At 30.7% G+C, this 14,516-nt stretch overlaps 3 protein-coding genes across 3 annotated transcripts in view; 1 reads left to right on the forward strand and 2 right to left on the reverse strand.

The window, feature by feature from the left end:
- The window catches only part of Piezo (piezo), a 154,177-nt gene that overhangs the window by 38,062 nt on the left and 101,599 nt on the right, over positions 1-14,516 (forward strand). The gene's annotated exons all lie outside the window — the stretch shown is intronic.
- On the reverse strand, positions 148-7,463 carry LOC135951670 (uncharacterized). The gene is made up of 3 exons (XM_065501354.1): positions 6,890-7,463; positions 3,005-3,644; positions 148-2,941 (listed from the first exon to the last, which is right to left on the reverse strand). The coding sequence occupies exons 1-3, from the start codon at positions 7,406-7,408 to the stop codon at positions 2,316-2,318; spliced, it is 1,785 nt and encodes a 594-aa protein (XP_065357426.1). The 5' UTR covers positions 7,409-7,463; the 3' UTR covers positions 148-2,315.
- On the reverse strand, positions 11,146-13,444 carry LOC135952310 (uncharacterized). Its single transcript, XM_065502186.1, has 3 exons — positions 12,830-13,444; positions 12,127-12,763; positions 11,146-12,063 (listed from the first exon to the last, which is right to left on the reverse strand). Exons 1-3 carry the CDS (start codon positions 13,376-13,378, stop codon positions 11,438-11,440), a joined length of 1,812 nt encoding a protein of 603 aa, XP_065358258.1. The 5' UTR covers positions 13,379-13,444; the 3' UTR covers positions 11,146-11,437.

Raw genomic sequence — 14,516 nt, forward strand, 5'->3', positions numbered from 1 at the left:
ATGTTCTCTATTATTTGCCTATGTATATGCAACACAATTTTAAATATAACTTAATAATTCATTGTCAAGTTTGAAGTTAACATTAATTTTGAATGTCTGTTACACCTTAATGTATGCAATAAAGAAAAAAATAAACAAATTTAAGCATTTTTGGAAAAGTATGTTACATTTTTATTTCCTTTATAACCTATCTTATATTTTTATGATAAAAGTTGTAAATAATCAAAATCGTACGATTTTTAAACTTAGTTATTTTCAAAACTTCACCTTATGTCAGTAAATATTTATGCTGCAGATCACTGTTACGATTTGTATTTGTCAAGGTTGGCTACCGATTCAAAACAGTTAAAAAGGTAAAGTAGGTGGGTTCAGTAGTCATGGTTTTTTTTTTAATATATTTATGGCGAAAAATTCTTATGATTCTAGCTGATTTTTGATTTTTATTGATCAGCCAACATATGAAGACAGCAAAATCGACTCAGCCCTTTATAAGCATCCATAATATTTATACTTTACAAGGTCCCAAATGAACATGGTTGAATGATTACAAACGGAATCATACAATTATACTATTTAAAATAGTCATCCAAATGGAAAAACCGCCGATCATCTTTGATCACCTATATGGTCAAGCAAAAATCGATTTTTTATTGGAAAATCAAGTAAAACATAAAAGTCGCTGTAAGTCGGTAAATAGTGGTCCAAATGGAAAAAGGACGATTATTTGTAATCACTTATATTTTCAACAGAAAATCGATTTTTTATGAGAAAATATTTTCAATCAAAAATCGATTTTTTAATATGAAAATCAAGTAAAACATAAAAGTGGCTATAAGTCGGTAAATAGTAGTCCAAATGGAAAAAGGACCATCATCTGTGATCATTTATATTTTCAACCAAAAATCGATTTTTTATGTGAAAATCAAGTAAAATATAAAAGTGGGTAAAATTCGGTAAATAGTGGTCCAAATGGAAAAAGGATCATCACCTGTGATCGATTTTTTATATGAAAATCAAGTTAAACCTAAAAGTGGCTATAAGTCGGTAAATAGTGGTCCAAATGGAAAAAGGACGATCATCTGTGATCATTTATATTTTCCACCAAAACCGTTTTTTATGTGAAAAACAAGTAAAACATAAAAGTGGCTATAAGTCCGTAAATAGTGGTCCAAATGGAAAAAGGACGATCATCTGTGATCACTTATATTTTCAACCAAAAATCGATTTTTTATGAGAAAATATTTTCAATCAAAACCCGATTTTTTAATATGAAAATCAAGTAAAACATAAAAGTGGCTATAAGTCGTTAAATAGTGGTCCAAATGGAAAAAGGACGATCATCTGTGATCATTTATATTTTCAACCAAAAACCGATATTTTATATGAAAATCAAGGACGATCATCTGTGATCATTTATATTTTCAACCAAAAATCTATTTTTTATGTGAAAATCAAGTAAAACATAAAAGTGGCTATAAGTCGGTAAATACTGGTCCAAATGGAAAAAGGGCCATCTGTGATCATTTATATTTTCCACCAAAAACCGTTTATTATGTGAAAATCAAGTAAAACATAAAAGTGGCTATAAGTCAGTAAATGGTGGTCCAAATGGAAAAAGGACGAGCATCTGTCATCATTTATATTTTCAACCAAAAATCGATTTTTTATGTGAAAATCAAGTAAAATATATAAGTCGGTAAATAGTGGTCCAAATGGAAAAAGGATCATCACCTGTGATCGATTTTTTATATGAAAATCAAGTTAAACCTAAAAGTGTCTATAAGTCGGTAAATAGTGGTTCAAATGGAAAAAGGACCATCAAAAATCGATTTTTTATGTGAAAATCAAGCAAAACATAAAAGTGGCTATAAGTCGGTAAATAGTGGTCGAAATGGAAAAAGGACCATCATCTGTGATCACTTATATTTCCAACCAAAAATTGATATATTATATGAAAATCAAGGACCATCATCTGTGATCACTTATATTTTCAAACAAAAATCGATTCTTTATATGAAAATTAAGTTAAACCTAAAAGTGGCTGTCGGTAAATACTGGTCGAAATGGAAAAAGAACCATCATCTGTGATCACTTATATTTCCAACCAAAAATTGATATATTATATGAAAATCAAGGACCATCATCTGTGATCACTTATATTTTCAAACAAAAATCGATTTTTTATATGAAAATCAAGTAAAACATTAAAGTGGGTATAAGTCGGTAAATACTAGTCCAAATGGATTATATTTTCAAACAAAAATCGATTTTTTATATAAGATAAATAGAAAAATATTAAATATTATATTATTAAATTAAATGTTTAAATTTTTTAACATTTCACACTCCAACTGCGACACCATTATACCAGCATAATTGTTAACCATCTTGTAATTTGGCACATATTTTTCTATAAGAGGTCGAATCGTTATAAGATTGTGTTTAACAGCTAAATGTGCAATGGAATCACCACTTCCCAACACTTCAAAGTCCAAAACATTCATATCGTGTTTATGCATGAACATCAATATAGCTTCGCATAATTCATTATATTGGCCGAGCATGGCGGCATGTAAAACTGTATGGCCATCGTGATTGTAGGCCCCAATCATTTTCATTAAATCAGTTTCAACTTCTTTGGGGTACTTTGAAATGTTGTTGAAGATAAACAGAATTTCCGCAACACAATCGATATGTTGTTTAGCCAGAGCAACGTGCAACGGTGTTCTTCCGATGTAGTCCTGCTCATTGATATGACATCCCAATCCAATTAAAGGACGTATTCTCTTGAACTTGTTCATTTGACACGCCATGTGCAAGAGATTTTCACGATTTTCATTGCGAAAATCTGCTACCAGCTTATTGTTACTTGCTTCATTGGCCATTTTATAAAGATGTTTGAATGCTTCCTCCGATTCTAAAGCATCGTAAAATATGGAATCTGAAATACAAAAGAAATCAATAACTTGGAACTGTTAAAATGTTTACATATACTATTACTTACACAAATGTTCACATGATACAATGTGATTAGGATTCTTTACAGTTTTAAAAATTTTATCAATTTTAAATTGAATATCGACATTATTCTCAGCGTTGAAGCAGAACTCCGGCAAAGTTGCATGATCATATGATACAAAACATACATCACGCGATTGCTTTGATACTTTTTCTCTTTGTTCTGGAGGGTTATCTTGTTGTTCTGTTACTCTTGGACGTTTACGTGCCCTTTCATTGATATAGAAGAATTTGAAACTATCGCTTTTGTACGTGGTGTTTTCTACCATAACACACATATTTACTTCAATTTCGTCATCCTCACTTTTGGGTCCTCCATATGGTGGCATTGTAAACGTTACGGCAGCATTTAAGAATATATCCTTGTTTGAAATTTTTACCGTTGTAGACCATACGGTTTTTTTTTTATCGATTTTCTTTATGAAAATATTAAGTGGCAAATTTGACTCAAGTCTGATTAAGATGGTAACTATGGTGCCTCCATGTATACTGCCTTTTATATTGCAAAGACTTTTAATTTTCAAATCATCACCATGGTATATGTTGCATGAATATATAGTATCCCTATACAATGAATATGTGTTTTGGTAAAAATCTCTTTCGAATATTGTAAAGCCCAGACAGACCTATTGAAATAAACAAACGTTTTACAAGATTTCATTAAAAAGAGTTCTAAAGAAGATGATTAGTTTCTTTAAAAGTTTGCGTTAGATGTGTGTAATATTTTCCTTAGTATCTAATTAAAATGAATAGAGGAAATAGTGATGCAAATATTTGTAAAATAAATTGAAATTGGAAACTAAGTTTTCTTGGAAACTAAATTTTCTTTCTGGATGATCATCGTATAAATAGAGTAACAGTTGCACTGCTTGAGTTAACATTAAACTGTATTATCAGTATGTTTTTAAAGTGTATTTTATAAAAAACAGAGAGTGAATATTCAAAATGATGTTATGTAGATTTTAATAAATAAAGAGATATTTGAAGTTTTAAAGTAAATGGAATCCGATTTATTTAATGGAAATAAACCACCGTTTTTAAAAGGTAAAAACGTAACAATGTGTTAACTACTCCCAACCTTAAAATATGTACCTAAATGTGAACATTAAATATAAAATTTAATAGATTTCGTCTAGATAATTGTTTTTCATCTGCTCTCCAACATTTTAGTTTTCTTTTGGCATGACTTTCTAAACAAACGAACTGTTATTCTGTCAAGATTTCAAATTAGTATATAAATTTTTGAACACGTGGCGAGCAATGGACAATCAAACTAGAAAAAAAATTATGCACAATTTTCTAAAAAATTCAACTTGGTCAGATGCAATGATATCAAAAAAAAAATGAAGCTTCCAAAAAGTACTGTGAATGATGTTATAAAACGTTACAGAGGAACCTTAATCAGGGATCGTAAGAAAAGAAAAAACAAACAAGTTAGCAGACGAGACCAAGACGAAAATAGTGCGTTATATTAAACAAAATTCTGGTTTATCTGATAATGATCGCGCCAATAAATATAAACCAGTCGTAGTACAGCAAGAAGAATACGCCTGGATGCTGGCTTACATTAAATATCCAAATCGTACAGAAAAGCAAAATATTACTGCTATAAAACGGTCTCGTTTACTTTACGAACAAGTTTTGACAAAATTTAATAACTGCCTTATCATGGATGATGAAATATATGTGAAAATGGACCTTCAACAGCTACCAGGACGTAAATTTTATGATGCAGAGAGCCGCGGGAATATCAATCAAGAATATAAATATACAAAAATGGTTAAATTTGGTAAGAAGGTAATGTTGTGGCAATCTATTTGCAGTTGCGGTCTTAAGAGTGCTCCGTTTGTAACCTCTGCAACTATGACTTCGGATATTTACATCAAAGAATGTCTTCAAAAACGTTTGCTACCCTTTATTAGAAGTTTTGGCCCGATTTGGCCTCCTGCCACTATTCCAAATCTGCCATGGATTGGTATCGAAGCAACAAAGTCGATGTAATACCAAAACATATGAACTCACCCAATTGTCCCCAACTTCGTCCAATTGAAAAATATTGGGCTATTGTCAAAGATAAATTAAAGAAAAATGGGAGTGCTATTATCGACAATAAAAAAATGTTATCTGCTTGAAATAAATATGCAGCACAGGTGGACCGAAAAGTTGTGCAAAAGTAAATGGGCACCATCAAGTCAAAAATCAAAATTTTTATTAGAAATAAAGATATTTAACTAGTTCTTTTTTTGCATATTCATAACTGTTAATAAAGGTATTTATAGACGGCAATACTGAGTATTAACACTTATCAAATTTAAAATATTTTTGAAATCATTCGGTATTTCAAAAAATCTTTTCGAAAGAAACATTTATTCTTTACACGATAATATTGCAAATATTTTATTTCTTTGTTGATTGATATTTTTCTGAAAACTTTATTTTTATTTTATATTTTCTTGACAATTTTGTTTGCCTTATTTGTATTTAAAAATACATACCCGATACATATGAAAATAAAAAGTTTTTGAATTGTTTTAAACAAATTGTGAATACCGACCGTAAATCAAAAAAATCATTTGTATTTTTTGAAAATCTAATACAAATTTTGTTTAGACGATGAAATTGTATTATGATACTTGAATTTTTTACAAATATTAATACTCAGTATTGCCGTCTATAAATACCTTAAATAAGATTAAATGTATGGTTGAACCAAGGCGAATTTATATACCAGGTGGTGTCGAATGTACAACAAGTACAACATTTACAAAAACCACTTGCAATTTGTTTTTGTTTATGTGGCTTAAGCTGTCAAAGTTTGCCTGTTGTTTTTGTTACTTTTACGTTTGTTGTAGCATTCGCCGCAACAAACACAGGATAATTGACAGCTCAAACATCCAAACAACATTAATCAGCTGTGCTATCAACACCACCTGGTATATAAATTCGCCTTGGGTTGAACATAATGAAATCGCAATCAGCTGTTTCTTAATTCGCCGTGGTTTAATGTAGGTCTTCTGTCAAACATATTTTAATTCGTCTTGATTTAGACATTTTTATACCCTACACCACCATAGTGGGGAGGGTATTATGCGTTTGTGCAGATGTTTGTAACGCCCAAAAATATTAGTCTAACACCCACCTTAAAGTATACCGATCGACTTAGAATCACTTTCTGAGTCGATTAAGCGATGTCCGTCCGTCCGTCCGTCTGGTTGGCTGGCTGGCTGGCTGGCTGTCCATGTAAACCTTGTGCGCAGAGTACAGGTCGCAATTTTGAAGATATTTCGATCAAATTTGGTACACATTATTTTTTCGGCTCAAGGACCAAGCCTATTGAAACTGGCTGAAATCGGTCCACTATTTCACCTAGCCCCCATACGAATGTCCTCCCGAAATTGGACTTTATCGGTCATAAATGTTTAACTTATATATGTATCTCCACAAATTCCGCTCCAAATAAGTTTTATATATACAAAATTCATGTCACCAAATTTTGTTACGATCGGTCCATAATTAGTCATAGCTCCCATATAGACCCGCTTCCGAAAATCACTTTAACGTGCATAAATCGCTTAAAAATGTTGGTAAACACACAAAATTCAACATAGTTAACTTTAATATAGACATAAATCACATGACCTAATTTCATGGTGATCGGTCCATAATTGGTCATAGCCCCCATATAACCCCACTTCCGAAAATCACTCAAAAATATAAATTATTGAAAATTTAAAAGAAAAATTTTTTTGCTCTTTTACTTAGTGTAGGGTATTATATGGTCGGGCTTGACCGACCATACTTTCTTACTTGTTTTTTACTAACCTTGGGTTTAAAAATTTAATTTTTTTTTATTTTACTGGTTTTAACTTACGTTCAACTTTCCACTAAATTTCACTTCTCGGGCATTATTTAAATCTAATTGTCCCATAAGTTTTGCAAAATCGACTGGCAATTTTAAACTATCATATGCCGTTGCTTTGTTTGTAAGAGATCTCTTGTATTCCGAATTTTTTAAACGCACAACAACATAGTCTCTTAACTCCCAAACGCGCTGTCCTGGATTGTCTCCACAAACATCCATTTTTTCGAATATAAAGTTATAGTTAAGTTTCGATTCCCCTTTTGGCAATAGAAGATGCGGTGAAAGAGTTCTATTGTTATCAAAACAATGCAATGAACAAAGTACAAAAAAATCACGTTTATTTCCACACTCATCAAGATGGCCATTTTCAGGTAAACGTAATTTTATTTTGGGATGATCTCCTTCTTGGCCAGTCAATGCACCATGCGAATTTCCTTGCTCTATTTCACTCTCATATCGAAAATGAAAGTTTTGTTTTGGTTCAATTTCAACACTTGGATTATTTTTTAAAAACTCGTTGTTGTTCATTGTAATTAATTTTGTATTTTTCAAATTGATTCCGATAACGCTTGATACTGACTAATGCTGCAACCAATTTTTTTAGCTGGTTTATATATGCCGGCTCTCTTTAAAAACAATATTTCCAAGTATTTTGCAAAATATAAAGAAATACGTGTTTAATAAATAAAAAAAAAACTCAAACATATTAAATGTTGATAATAAACAAACTTATGAATTGCCAGCATTGTAAAAAATTAAACAACACAAATCGGAATGGTGAACAAAAACTCGAGTTAAGAATATTTTTCTCGATTTTCACCCATTGTAGGTTCGAATTACTATTTATATATGTCGTTGGAAAGGTCTTTGAAATGTCTATCATTATGTATGTGTATTATCTATACTAAAGACTTAATAACGTAATACATAGATACTTAAAAAATACGTTATATTTCAGCCATTTGTGGGCCGATTTTCTCGATTTTAAATAGCAACCGAACCGGGTCTATAGCGGACATGTATGAATCATGTATGTAAGGAGGCTACGGAAAGTTGATTTCAACATACAGACAGACAGACGGACATGTTTATATCGACTCCGCTATCTATAATATCCAGAAAATATATGTATATACTTTATGGGGTCGCAAATGAAAATGTAGAAATTTCAAACGGAATGACAAACTTATATATACCAATGCCACTCATGGTGAAGAGTATAAATATTAACAAATTATTTGCTGGAAACCAAGGCTAAACAGCTAATCACAGCCAATTCTTCCTGCGAATATTTAAGTCAATACATAAAAAATAATTCGGTATTAATTTTGAATTCATCTTGTTAAATTTGCCTTGATGAAAACTTAATTTATAGTATATACATTAGAATTTTATTCAAAATTAATCTAGTACATGGCAACACTGCCGGAGAATATCCGAATTTTTATTTCTTATTTCTCTTATCTTGCATAGACAACAACTATAGGATAGATAACTGAGAGCCAAAAACCTAATGGCGTTTTCTTTTCTGGCATAAATGATGCCTTTATTCTACCTTTTACCCTTTTCTGTGTTCTTTTCTAAAAAAAAAAATGTAGTTTGGTAATAGGGGGGTCAGACGGCATGTATTGCATGTGTATTGGGACATGTATTCGATACATATGGAATTCCATGTGTATGTCAAAATTCACGTTATACATACGATTCATAATTTCCACGTTCAAACGTGCATATGTAATTGCATGTGACATAACCTCTATTAGTTTATATGTTTGTTGTTTTTAACAATATATTTATTTAAAACATTTTTAAATAACAATAAATATATTTAATGCAATGAAACTTATTTTGTTATGATTTTTCTTTATTCTTTTTTGTTTTGTTTTTTTTTTATTTTGCACTCACACAGTGTTGTATTTCAAAATACAACACTGTTATACACACGAAAATAGAACATGCTCTAATTGCCAAAAATGTCACGAGTAATACACATGTATTTTACATACACAAAGTTTCATATGGATCACACGGTATGTATATGTTTACATGTGGAAAAATGTCCCAATACATGGCACAAAACACAAGCAATACATGCCGTCTGACCCCCCTTTAAGGGTATAACGTGTTCTTTTCAAATAATGTTGCCCTAAAACCCCGAAGATATGCTACACGTTTCACCCTCAAATTTATCAAAGGGTTAGAAATGCAGTACTTTTTAGAACAGCAAAATGTATAGTTTTACAACATTTAGAAGGTACATAAAAGAAAATTGCATAAATGATAATGGTTTTTGTTCTATTGTGATCGTTAAAAATGTAAAACATTATGAGGGTATGGGTAATCTTTAATAAATGGTACAAAATATGTTGGCAACATTTTGTGTCAGAAATAAAAGTGTTCTTCAAAAAATATATGGCAACACTGGTTGTCAGAAACCTAATTCATGAGAATGTATGTGTGAAAAGAGAGTAATATTTTACTCACTCCTTCCGTTCTATGCGTTTATTTTTTGTTATCTGGTGTGCAGTGTTCTCACAACTATTACACCATTTCCAATTGTATTTCAGAAATTTCCAATTATATTTCAGAATATTCCAATTATATTTCCGATTATATAGTTCTGAAATACAAATAGGAATTTCTGAAATACAATTGGAAAATTCTGAAATACAATTAGAAACTTTTTAAGTATAAATTAAAACTTCTGAAATACAAATAGGAATTTCTGAAAAACAATTGGAAAATTCTGAAAAACAATTGGAAAATTATGAAATACAATTAGAAAGTTCTGAAATATAAATGGAAACTTCTGAAATATAATTGGAATATTCAATTGGAAATTTCTGAAATTCAATTTTCTCAAATATATGTAATTAGAAATTTCTGAAATTCAATTGGAAATTTCTGAAATTCAATTGGAAATTTCTGAAATACAATTAGAAACTTCTGAAATATAAATGGAAACTTGTGAAATGTAATTGGAAATTTCTGAAATTCAATTTTCTGAAATATAATTAGAAATGGTGTAGAACACATGTTTATACTCTATACGTGTTTATTTTCCATTTATTACTGTTGAATATTAATCGTATTGAAAAAATATTTCTACAAAATGCAATCACAAAAATAAGGGAATTTCCATTTTAATAACAATCAAAGTCAGTGTAATTTTCGTAACGGCGCTCAGTGCGGTCAATCGCAAAATAGTCATAATAAATCTGTATCTTTTAAACTACTGCTTCAATTGAAAAACAAGTAAGATGGTATGTTCGGTCAAGCTCGACCATGTAATACCCTACATTGAGTAAATGAGCAAAAACATTTTTCTTTTAAAATTTCAATAATTTATTTTCGTGATTGATTTAGGAAGCTATGTCTAATTATGGAGCGATCATTTTAACCCTTTAACAGGCAAGGCTGCCTTTAGGCGGGTATGTTAAATGTATGTAATGCTGCTTTATTTGGTTATTTTTCCCGTTATTACGGTAAATATGAGTAAAGAGACAAACATTTTTCTTATTGTGATAAACAAGAACGTGCACTTGTCTTTTGTCTGTTTTTATTCCAACGTATTTCTTTTTTTTTCAAACAATAACCAGGTATATGATTTTACCTCGAAATAAAATTGGCCGGTTAGAGGGTTAAATTAGGTGACATGACCTCTGTTTATATGAAACTTATTTTTGTTGAATTTTATTAATGTGATTTTCGGAAGTGGGCCTTATATGGAAACAATAACTAATTATGAACCGATCATCATAAAATAACGTGACATGACTTCCGTTTTGGATAAAAATATATGAAAATATATTGTACACAGAGAAAACAGATTCGTGATAGCAACCGAATTTGTTGCCAATCAAATGATTCGGTTGCACACATAGAATTTTTCTGTTCTATCAACATAAAGTCAGTTGACAATGAAGAATTTCGGTTTAAGCAACCAAACTTTTGTTACACCTTCCAAAATTTTGTAGCCAAAACTGTAAAATGCAGGCCCTAAGGTAGAATCATTCGATTGGCAACAAATTCGTTTGCTATCACGAATCAGTTTTCTTCGTATATTTTGTTGTCGATATCATTTGAATGCATGAATCTAGCTAGATGAAATTAACCACTGATATTTTCTAGTAATAGAAAATATAAAATTTACCAAATCGGGCGAAGCCAGACAAATGTTTTTATACAAAATGTTCAATAATCGGCGACCGTAATATTGGTGGTAAAATATATGATATTTTAAATATATACTGCCAAGGACCATATACCTTTTTGTAATAATGTTTATTTTATTGATACCATACATTTTTGTTAGTTAATTATTTTTTTTAGTTAAGTTAAAAATATACATTTACAAAGGATCGAGTCGCTAAGCTATCGTTATCCAAGAAAATATATTTTGTTTATCAAATAAAAAAGTTTTATTTAATTCTACATTGTAATTTTTTTAAATGTTTATAAATTTTAATAATAATTTTAATCAGCCATAATTAACAGCCCGTTACAGTTTCGATTCGTAAGTCAAATTTGTCAGAAAATGTTTGGCATTTTATCCATTTAGATTTTTAATTTTTCCAACATTTTATCTTCCAACTCCTGCACCATTATGCCAGCATAATTTTTAACCATCTTATAATTTGACACATATTTTTCTATAAGAGGTCGAATCGTCATAAGATTGTGTTTAACAGCCAAATGTGCAATGGAATCACCACTTCCCAACACTTCAACGTCCAAAACATTCATATCGTGTTTATGCATGAACATCAATATAGCTTCGCATAATTCTTTATATTGGCCGAGCATGGCGGCATGTAAAACTGTATGGCCATCGTGATTGTAGGCCCTAATCATTTTCATTAAATCAGTTTCCACTTCTTTGGGGTACTTTGAAATGTTGTTGAAGATAAACAGAATTTCCGCAACACAATCGATATGTTGTTTAGCCAGAGCGACGTGCAACGGTGTTCTTCCGATGTAGTCCTGCTCATTGATATGACATCCCAATCCAATTAAAGGACGTATTCTCTTGAACTTGTTCATTTGACACGCCATGTGCAAGAGATTTTCACCATTTTCATTGCGAAAATCTGCAACCAGCTTATTGTTACTTGAATCCTTGGCCATTTTATAAAGATGTTTGAATGCTTCCTCCGATTCTAAAGCATCGTAAAATATGGAATCTGAAATACAAAAGAAATCAATAACTTGGAACTGTTAAAATGTTTACATATACTATTACTTACACAAATGTTCACATGATACAATGTGATTAGGATTCTTTGCAGTTTTAAAAAATTTATCAATTTTAAATTGAATATCGATATTCTTCTCAGCGTTGAAGGAGAACTCCGGCAAAGTTGCATGATCATATGATACACAACGTACATCACTCGATTGCCTTGATACATTTGCTATTTGTTCTGAAGTGTAATCGTGTTGTTCTGTTACTCTTGAACGTTTACGTGGCCTTTCATTGATATAGATGAATTTGACTTTATCGCTTTTGTATGTGGTGTTTTTCACCATAACACACATATATACTTCAATTTCTTCATCCGTACTGGGGGGTCCTTGATATGGTGGCATTGTAAACGTTACGGCAGCATTACCAAATAGTTGTAAACTTCTTACGGTTGTGGACCATACGGTTTGTCTGGTTCTTTCATCGATTTTCTTTATGAAAACATTAAGTGGCAAATTTGACTCAAGTCTGATTAAGATGGTTATTTCGGTGCCTCCAAGTACACTTCCTCTGGTATTACAAAGTTTGTGGATGCTTAAATCATCACCATGATAGATGTTACAGGAATAAATTGTTTTCGTATACAAATCGTATTTTGCTTTAGCTTTTTTTTCGAATATCGTAAAACCCAGACAGACCTGTTGAAATGAACAAACATTTAACAAGATTTAGTTGTAAAAACCTTGTTACATGTTTTAACTTACGTTTAATATTCCACTGTCTTTTACTTCACTAGGATCATTTAAATTCAATTCTCCCAGTAGTTCTTCGAAAGCTAACGAAGGTAATTGTAAACGTTCGTATGCGGCCTTTTTATTGGTAAAGGAATTATTGTATTCCTTGTATTCCTTGGTTTTCTTGGTTTTCTTGGTTTCCTTGGTTTTTTCCTCGCTTTTTATACGCACAATAACACAGTCTCTTAACTCCCAGACTCGCTTCATTTGATTGTCTTCAACCGTTTTCATTTTTTCAAATATAAACTCATAGTTAAGTTCCGTTACTCCTTTTCGCATTAGAAGATGTGGCGAAAGAGTTTTGGGTACGGTGTCTGTAAAACGATGCAAAGAACAAAGTACGAAAAATTCACTATTTCTTTTATTTGCTGGCAAACTTAATTCAATTGTAGGATATTTGTCTTTTTGTTGGTCCTGCAATACACCGTGTGTATTTCCTTGTTTTTTTATGTCACTCTCATACCGAAAATGAAAGTTTTGTTTTGGTTGAATTTTTATGCAAAGCTCGGACTCGTTCATTATGATGGATTTTATTTTATTTTTTATTTTATTTTTTCAAATTGACTTCGATAACGCCAGGCTATGAGTGACTACTTACTGTTGGATATAATGGTTTCAGCTTATTTATAAATGCGGCTCTCAATTGATAACAAAGTATAACAAGAAGGAAAGGCTCTCTCTTTTTCTACAACAACAACCTCTCTCTCTTCTCACATACAAGTAGTATGTGAATTCAACACACTTGAGAGAGAGATTTATCTTCAAAACTTTTTATTGAAAATTGCGATAAAATTGCAATTCTAACACACACTTTCACAAGCACACACATTTTTTAAATTTTTTTTGTACACATTTAAACCATTAAATTAACCGAAACATGCATATTTTGCACAAACGAAAAATATATTTTTTTATTTTTTTTTTGAAGTTCAATTTTTGGGTGTTGAAATTAAAACTGAGAAAAACACATTTGTAAAATTTTGTATTGAAAATTAATACAAAATTCAAATAAGTTTAATTTTTTCAGAAATTATTGAATAAAAAGATGAAAAATCTATTTATAAAACCTTTTCAGATCAAATATAAAATAAATAATTTGAGAATTGTTCGAATTTTTAAATTTAATTGTATTAAAATTTTGTTATAATTTTTAAGGTCGCTTTTTTACAACTATGTGTGTTTGAGGAGTGTGGTGAAAGTGGGTTTTTCACCAATACATATAAACAATATATTACTAATACATTCATATAGTTAGGTTTTTTTTGACAACCGACTTAGGTTTTTTTTGACAGCGTTTCACTTCTTGTTATTATTCTTTGATTGATAACAATATTGCCAATACTTTGCAATTGTACAAATATTTGTACAAGTATTAACCCATTACTGCCTGACCCCCGAATCCGTTGTCCGATTTTGATGAAATTTTATACAGACAGTACTTATGGCATTTATATTGCCGTGGATATTTTTAATTTTTTTTATGGCACAGCCTGCAGGGTATGGGTATTTTTCTACCCACTTTGGCATATATGGGTTCTAAAATTTATGTTTTTTTAAACTAGATACTTAGAAAAAGGAAGCCCTTAGCACATTCTTTTTCGATGTTTTGATGATTACGTTGTAGATTTATCAATACCTAGCTACAGGCGCGGATCCA

The sequence above is a fragment of the Calliphora vicina genome, chromosome 2 (genome assembly GCF_958450345.1).
Source record: "Calliphora vicina chromosome 2, idCalVici1.1, whole genome shotgun sequence".
Classification (NCBI taxonomy): domain Eukaryota; kingdom Metazoa; phylum Arthropoda; class Insecta; order Diptera; family Calliphoridae; genus Calliphora; species Calliphora vicina.